At 46.0% G+C, this 9,072-nt stretch overlaps 1 protein-coding gene across 3 annotated transcripts in view; it reads right to left on the bottom strand.

Moving 5' to 3' along the window:
• Nucleotides 1-290: 290 nt before the first annotated feature.
• Nucleotides 291-9,072, bottom strand: part of ELK4 (ETS transcription factor ELK4) — a 33,297-nt gene continuing 24,515 nt past the window's right edge. For all 3 annotated transcript variants that reach the window (XM_071578835.1, XM_071578837.1, XM_071578836.1), the window contains exon 5: nucleotides 291-8,281. In XM_071578835.1, the coding sequence (XP_071434936.1) occupies nucleotides 8,183-8,281 (99 nt within the window). In that variant the 3' untranslated portion in view covers nucleotides 291-8,182. The remainder of the gene's footprint in view (nucleotides 8,282-9,072) is intronic.

Here is a 9,072-nt window from a genome sequence, read left to right as displayed (position 1 = left end):
CACCCAGGCAGAGCAACAGTTCTGTGGTGAGTTCAAATCTGCACTTAGGGATGGAATCTACTGAAAGAAAAAAATCCTCCTTAAAGGAAATTTTCACCAGAATATTACCTGATTGGGGAAAAACACTTCCCAGCTCCATCTCTGGCTCCAGCCAAGCCTGTGATGCTGCAAAAGGACATTTTACCTCAAGGTCTGCTGAGCTCCCTCCTCCTGCCAGCCCAGGCTGCCCTGCAGCTGGAACTTTCTATTTCCTCCACTGAGAAAAAATAAAAACCAGTCAGAAGAGCAGAAACTTTGTTAAAAATATTTATTTAAAAAAATACAATTGTTTTGCATGTCTGGTTGCACATAACTATTAACATATGATTGACTTGAATAATTTGCTACAATGCTTTTTTAAAGCCAGCTTGCATTATACAAAGCAAATCCCTCTGTCAGTTCTTACATAAAATAGTTTTCTTTAACTATTCCCACCCCATTTTTAAAAAAAGATTGCAATACATTGATTTTTAGTTTTATTTTTTTTTTGCACAAAAATTGAAGCAATAGAAAAGTCACCTGATTTCTCAGGAAAGACCTTCATGATGTTTGAATAACAATTACCAACCAGCCACTCTAAAAGCAGCATCTGAAGTGTCATTACAGTGCAAAGGAAGTTTTGCATCTTAAAACTTTGCCTCCAAATTGTATTCAAACCTGAAATGTGTTCAAATAACTCCTTATCTGCTCTAATCAAGTGGATCAGACTTTATGACATCAACATGCTGAAGGTCTCCCTAAATGTTATCTTGGAAGGTTAAATAAAAGCAAAATTTAGTAACACTGAACAATTACTGAAAACTTTGGCTATTTATGTACTTGCATTACATACCAGCATTTTCTTTAACACAATGGCATTAAGATACTCTTATTATAAGGTATTATTTAAAAAAGAAAGTTAGACTGAGAAGCTTTTCTGTCCCAGGCAGGTTCACCCAACTGTAACAAGGAGCACAGTGGGTGAAATTACAGTTGTCTCTAAGAGATCATGTCTAGAAAAGTCTCCAGTGCAGGAAGTTGAGACACTCACTACAACATAACTTGCTTTGTCTCTAGACTTGGTACTATATATATATTTATAGAAAAAAAAATGCAATCCTGTTCTGGAAAGAGCAACTGAAAATGTTCTCTCTGCTGCTTTCAATGTCATTTTTACCACTGATTGTTCTGGTAAAGCCACAGGAAGGTAAAACTGGACCCACTGCAGAGTAAAAGAGGAGCTCACCTGACAGGCAACTGTGCCCAGGCTGCTGCTGGAGCCCAAAACTGCAGCAAAGAGCCCAAAAATCCAACCAAGGAATGACCACTGAAGGCATCAGAAAGTCCCTTTCCAGAACAGAACTGCATGTCAGAAATAAAGAGGACAAAACTGGCACACATTAGCACAGCTGAGCAGGTTAAAGTTGCTAAAAATTCACCTCAACTTCCCTGCCCTGAGCCCCCCAGGCTGGTTCTCAGCCCAGGGAAGGGGGAGCAGTTGTGGGGAAGCCACTGGATCTGCTCTGCTTTCCAAGCCCCTGGCACACGATCCACATCTGCCAAGATCCTCAGAATTCCCAAGACAGTCTCATGCTGGTTAAGGATTTAGTCCCAGATTAATTCCAGCTGCCCCAGTATCCACGAGGGGAGACAACAACCCTCCTCCCCTAAAATTTTGCTGTTTATTCAGCTCTATAATTACAAATATACTTTTCAGCTATAAAAACAGAGGGGAAATAAGCATTAAATGTGCTACTGTACTTATCACAAAACACTGTGACGTACATAAGGCCATCTGGTAACACTGCAACAGGATACAAACAAGATCTGAAAAGGGAGTTTTAGGATCCAACTTTGAGGGGGGTTGTTTTTTTCTTTTTTTTTTTTTTTTTTAAACTACAAGGAATAATCTCAACCCTGTTCACAGAGAATTAACGTTAAGAACCAGCACATCATAACTAGAAAACTCTGTGCAACTGAACAACAGCAGAACAAAAAGTCAACACAACTCTAGGAAGCAGTTTCAAAGCCTGAAGGTTTAAGACATGCGAGTCAAAAGGAAAACAAACCCCACAACACATCTCGAGGAGCTTCAGAGCAAACCCAGGTATTGTACCCCCCCACCCCAGCACACAGCACACACCAGGAACCATGCAGAGGCCACCCTCAAAAAGCCTTCCTGTGTTCAAAAAAAACCATGAAAAAATAACCCCAAATGAGAAAGAAAATAAAAATTCAACTAAAAAAACAACAGCTTCCAGTTATTGGTACAGCTCTGCTGCTTGTGCTGCTCCAGGGCTGGAATGGGCTCCTCAGTCACCTCCAGCTCCACCCACAGGTCACTCAGAGTCTCCATCCAGATCCCTGTTTCCCAAAGGTTCAGGATCACCCTGTCCCACCCCCTGCACGTTGAGATGAAAACCTCCTGCAATGCTTGGGCTCAACAGAGAAGTGCTCTGAGGAAAGAAGTCCAACCTTTTGTTCTGTGAACACAAAACTATTCAAAGACACACTTAAGACACTTTTTTTTAGGAGATGTGGCATCCAACAATGTCAAAGCTGCATTTAAAAATAACCTTTGGCAACTCCCGAGTCCACACTGTGACATGACTGACTTGAGTAGTAAAACAAAAGGAAAAAACTCCAAGAAACCAAGAAAAGTGGTGTCTGCACAGGGCAGTGTCTGCTGTGAGTGCACAAGGGAGGGATTTGCACAGATCTGGAAGGCAGATCCCCCATCCTGAACACATCCTGCCAGGCATGACACAAGTGTGTTCCATGCGGGGCTATTCCAGGCACAAGGAATCCAAAACCAGCCCAGTGTTCAGCTCTGTGTGCTTCTCATCAGACAGCTGGAATAGCTCCACAGCCAAAATCCACTGCATACTTTGGGAGGGGTAAACAAAAGCAATTCCAGCCAGTTCTGGGCTTATTTTTTTTCCAGAATGATGTATATGAAGCCTGGATCTTGCTGCTCCAAAAGGGAAACACTTCAGCACACACATCCAAGAGGAAACAGGGCCCTGCCCAGCTTTCCTACCTGCTCTGGTCAGCCCCCAGACAATCCCCTTCTGCAGTGAACAGACCCTCCTCCTGTTTGGTCTTGGTATAAAGGCAGGAATAATATTCCTCAGGTCAAGATCCACTGCCACTAAACCCAAAGCTTCACCTCTCTGCTCCAGGTGGCACCAATTCCATCAGGGAATTTCAACAGGAGCTGCTGCTGCTGAACAGACTTGCAGGAATGTGCCATCATCCCTGTGGCTTTGTGGCTCCTCTGCTGCACCTTATGACTAAAATTAGGCTGTGGAGAAAGACTTGGTTCCATTTCCAAGAGTTGTTCTCTGTGCAGACTCAGCTCCCACCTGCACAGTCAGCTCCAGGTGGGATTCCACGTGCTCAGGTGCTGATCCAAGGCAGAGCCTTCTGCAGGAACACCCTGAGGGGCTGCCCAGAACACCCTGAGGAGCTGCCCAGAACACCCCGAGGAGCTGCCCAGGACACCCCGAGGAGCTGCCCAGGACACCCCCAGGGGCTGCCCAGGACACCCCGAGGGGCTGCCCAGAACACCCCCAGGAGCTGCCCAGGACACCCTTGCACCTTCCCCTGAGCTCACACAGCAGCTCCAGCAGGTCCCACATCCCACCACTCCCTGAATGGCCACAAAGGCTTCCCCATGAACCAGATTTGCTGCTCAGACTCAGCAGCCACTGCCAATCACTGCCTGATTAAATTCCAATCAAACCATAAAAATCCCTATTTAGGCAAGACATCCTATACCTCATAAAACCTGAATAGCTTCTGAGCAACACAACTGCAACCCAAATGGGTTTTGGACTGAGCTGCCAAGTGTGAGACCCTGGGGGGCTCTGCAATACCACACTGTGATTTCTGAGACAAAACCCCCATCCATCCCCACAACCTCACAGGCCAGAGGGTCTCTTTTCTTTTCCCTTTCTACTCTTACAGATACAAATTCTATTTCTCACACAGGAGAACTAAGGAACAAAACAGAACAAAATTGCTGTGGACACCCAAAACTCAAACATCAAGTTTTAAAACATCTGTCAGCTTTGACAACGTTCTTTGACTACTGTAGTTGATTTCCAGAGCTGACAATACCAAGAGAGCCTCTTGATACAACACTGAGATGTATTGTAAACAAATATGCCTTAAAAATGGAAGAGGTTAAATGATAAAACAGGAGTACACACAAACCTCCTATAAAACAGTGGCAAAAGGAAACTAAAAGATGAATAAATCATGGGAGACAACAGAGAGTCAGAACTGCAGGTTCTGAGCTCAGCACTAGGAGAAGGCAGCAGGACTGGACCAGACCTCTGCCCTGTGCTCACCTGAGAAACCCAGCCCTGTTCTAGGCCAGCCCTGCCCTCCCACCTCAACCTGCAGAGCTCTCAGTGAAAGCTGAAGTCACGAGGGACAAAGACAGTGAAGCAGCTCAGTGCTGTGGAAAGGGACATCTGCACCCAGGCAGCCTTCACTGTCCTCAGAATAACACCAGAAAAACAAGGAGAACCTATTTGTGAGAAATCTGAGGTCTGAAAAGGTATCAGAGGGAGAAACTATCCCAACCAAACCACTGGAGAGCCACACCTTGCTGTTCTCACACACACTCCACTCTGCTGAAGACTGAATGGATACTGAAGTCTGAGGATGCTCCAGGTAAAAACAATGACCTCTCAAACTCAAGGAATTCCATCACCTGCTGACCTCTTGCAAAACACAGCTGGAAGGAAGGTGCATTCAGCCACCACTGCTGAAAAGCTCAGCTTTGAAACAAGGCTCAGACTGGAGCTGCTGATTAAAGAAACCCAACTGTGCTCCATCCCCCTCCTCCCCAGGATGCCCCTCCCAGGGAGGGCAGAACACGAGTGGTTCTGTAACTGGGGGTATCCTGAACACATTCCTGCCTCCATGGGCTGTTCCTGCCAGGAGCTTGTGTTGCCAGTGGCACCCTGAGAGTCCAGGATCTGAAACAAAGCCAGGTGGAGCACACACAGCCCCAGCAGGGAGAGGTTCCCAGCTATCCCACAGCAGCAGTGACATGGAAAAGAGATTTCCAGAAGCAACACAGATGTTCAGCTTCCATGCTCATCCAGTCCAATAACCAATGCAAATATTCCCAAGCATTCCACCACCCCATGGCTACTCCAGCAACACAAACTGTCAGCTAAGAAAAGGTTCCTGTAATGCTGAATTATTATTTCAGAACCCCCCAGGGTGCAGAGTGGTCAGAAAAAAGAATCTCTATGAACCCCCACCTGCCCTACACTAAATTAAATACAAGTTGCAAGGAGCTGCAAAGTGCTCCTGAAGTGACCTAGTAGAGAACCAGCAATTCCCATAACTGAGCCCCAGAGGTCCCAGGACACTGTGCTCTGTCAGGAATGTGCTCCAAAAAGGCTGCCAGTTCCAGACCTGTCAGTAAATGTGTGTTTAAGGAGGCAGAATATATACAAGATAATATTCCCTTAAGTGACCTGAAAGCTGTAATGGAGAAAAGGCAGCAAGCTGCTCCTCTCCCACCTCCCTGCCCTTCCCATGTGCTTTCCCAACTGCTTCCCAAGATTATAATCCTGAAGTATAATCCTACATGGGCTTTGATTTTCCTTGAAAGGGAAAAGGAATCACCTTCCCAGTGCTGTCTGGTGGATATTACCAGACAGAAACCCCCCATCCAGGCTGCATTTCCAGGTGAACTTCCTCTGCAGAAGGTATTCCCAAAGGGACAGGTGGATCTGCCCCAGCTATGGCAGTGCAACCTCAGGAAGCTCCTTGGAGAAGAGCAGGAACCCAGGCTGGGTCCTCTTGCATACCTATGCTCAAAGTGATAAAGTTCACAAAGAATTAAGTGCATGTGTGCACATACACAACTTCTAAACAAATAAACTTGGCTTTTCTCCATAGGGGACAAGGAAAGGGAAGCAATTAAATTGCAAGTTCTTAGTGCTCATTAATTAGTTTTAAATTCTATTCCTAGTCTGCAATGTTGCTCTCAAGTCCACACACTTGGTGGGCGTAAAATTGGCCAACCTAAAACAACCATTAAAAGTGCTGCTATTTATACATAGCTATATATATTTTCTAGAGCAGACTCAAAAGCCATCATGCAAACCAGAAAATTCCAGATGCCTGCTCTTAATTATCATCTGCAGCTTTGCTTCTGCATTAAAAAAAATAAAAAAAAAGGTCAATATTGCACATTTTAAGAGCTGCTGGCACAGGAACTTTAATCCTGCATCTTGCTGATGTCTAAATGTGAAGCATTTATGCCTCTGACAGAACCCAACAGGAAGACAGGTCACACTCCATGAGCTCACTCCCTGCTTCTCCACCTGAAAAAGGAATACTCTCCTCTCCCATTCCCACTGGGCAGGTGTTCTGGGTGAACAATGCCCAAAAAAAGCAACCCTGCTCCACCCACCCGTCCCACCAGGAACACACAGAGTGGTTTACATGTTTCAATGTCAGAATATACACAAAGGTGACATCACTGCAGGAAGAGAAGTCTTGGGTATTGTCACACCCTTTGAAGTGAATGAATTCCAAGCCTGCAAAAGTGGCAAAAGGGAAACTCTGGAGAGCTCAAGTTCACCACTTCTCCATGGAACAGGTGCAATATATACAGCAAACACTGCCAGCTCCTCCTGCTGACAATCCTCTGCTCATGAGAACTCTGAAGACAGTCAGGGAGGATGCTGCAGGAGGGAGATGTTTCCAGCTGTTTCCTACTGGGTACTTCATGGAAAAGACTCCCTTACATCCCCATCTCAATGCACACAGTAGCAAACAGAAGTTGCTGCCTGGCATCAGATGCCCAGAGTGGGAGGACACAGGGCCCAGCACCCACAGACTCTGAGGGGCTGAGAGAGGAGAGTCTCTCTCCTTTCACTCCCCACTTCTCTTAAAAGGCCTCCTGAGGTGTAAAAATCTAAATGTGGATTTCATTTTCATCTCAAATGGCTCTGGAAATTCCTCTTGCATTATAAATCCAGCCACACCACCAAGGAAAGGGATGCAAGGGCAGATTTACAGTGTGGAGCCCCTCAGCCAGCTGGACACACTGAGCCTGCCTTGGCCAGTGCTTCCTCAAATAAAGCAACAGCTCCAAAGCAAAACTTGAGCCAAGAGCTGGTAGAAGAGGAGCTCCTCCACTTAGGGAAAAGCAGGAAACTTTTCCAAACCTGTGGGAAGGAGCAGTTACATTAATGCTGGGACATCAGTGTTCTCACCACAGTCTGGGTGTGGAACTCCAGCACCAGGCAGCAACCTCAGCACAGGCACCCCCAAAACCTGCATGGAAAATGCACCATCCTGCTCAACCTGCATGGAAAATGCACCATCCTGCTCATGCAGCACTGAGATCACAGGCTCTGCAACAGGTCTCTGGCACAAGAAATGTTTGGACTTCAGCATTCAAACTCTCTGAGGACTGAAAGGAACTGATCCCACCACTGATTTCTCTCCAGGGCAGGGAAGCATCCAGGATGCAGCCAGAGCACTCCTGCTTGGGGCTGGGCTGGTGGGACACTCCACCACTCTGGAATTGTCCATAGCTCAGGAACACAAGCACTGAATAGTCCTTGAAATTTCTCCCTGCAAAAAGACAAGATGTTTTTTTTACAGCAGAACAGACTCAGCTGCTTTGTTGCTGCAGAAGTCCCCGTGCCCCGAGGCAGAGCTGGAGGGCACTCGCCCTTTTCCCGAGCATTTCCTGGAATGCCACCTTCCATCCTGATGGGATTCCTTCTTGCCAAGCACAGGGAGCAGAAGAACAGAGGGGTTTTTCCAGGAGTCACAGAGAAAAGACTCTCTGCCACTGCTGAGTGCCATCAGTGCAGACTCAGTTGCTGCAACACCAACCCAAAGTCCCTTTGAGCAGGTGAATCTTCCAAGCCAAGGAGGGAAGAGAAGAGACTGGAGCTGCAGCTCCTATTAAGGCGTTTGCATATACATTCCCAACTTGGGTTCCTCAAAAACAGGGCATTTTGCAAAAAAAGGCATTTGATTTGGGAATGGCAAAAACTACGATTGTTGAGAATCTCTGCAGAATTATAAATTGCTCATTTTAAAAAATGTGGTTAAATAGAAGTGTCCTGTCTTTCCCTTGCTTGCCAATGTGTCCTTTCCATGAGTTCATGTGCTATGTCTTCTGGAGATCAGGGGAAAATGGGCCAGGGGTAGAGGGTCCATCCAGTCCAGACAGAGTAAATGGGCCATGACTGTTCAGCACTGATGGAAACTGAGAGACAAAACAAAAATGATTAGGCAAGAATTCACTTTAATTCACTGTTCCTCCCATATCTGTGCATGTAGAAGCTCCCCCAGGAAAAAAAACCAAACCCAACAACAAACCAAAACACAACAAAGGAAAAACACCCCAAAGAATCCTCTTGGCTTCCCACTTTTAATTTACTTTTTCAATCCCCAGCCACTACAACCAGTGTCACTGTAGCACTGAGCACTGTCCAGGTTCTCAATTAATGAGTGACTTCAATACATGTTGTTGGGAAACCAGAGGTCTAAACAGTCCCTCTGTTAATTATCAGCTATTTTTAGAGAAAAATATCCAGTGCATTTTCAGCCCTACTTGTTTATTCCCCATCCTCATGGTACATGTGAGCCACTTCCTTCATCTCCATGGAGATGACAGATCCCAACCCAAAAACCAACCAGTGAAATCCCACCCTCTGCCTAAGCAAACTCAGGCAACAGATGTGGCTGTTCCAATGCCAAAGTGAAAGGTGAGGGAAGAGCATGAGGAATTACAGCTGAAGGAGGGGAGGGTGTTAAATATGGGGGTTTTTTCCTTGTATATTAAACAAAATTATTTATTGACAACAGTGAAGGTGAGAATTTCCAAATACCAGAAGAGAGAAGATTAGAGAGATAATGGTTTGGGTTGGAGGGGAGCTTAAGATCACCCAGTGCCACCCCCTGCCACGGGCAGGGACACCTCCCACTGTCCCAGGTTGCTCCAAATCCCATCCAACCTGGCCTTGGACACTTCCAGGGATGGGGCAGCCACAGGTT

The sequence above is a fragment of the Pithys albifrons genome, chromosome 28 (assembly GCF_047495875.1).
Source record: "Pithys albifrons albifrons isolate INPA30051 chromosome 28, PitAlb_v1, whole genome shotgun sequence".
Taxonomy (NCBI): Eukaryota; Metazoa; Chordata; class Aves; order Passeriformes; family Thamnophilidae; genus Pithys; species Pithys albifrons.
Note: the sequence above shows the minus strand (reverse complement) of the source record. Positions and strands in the feature narration are given on the sequence as shown.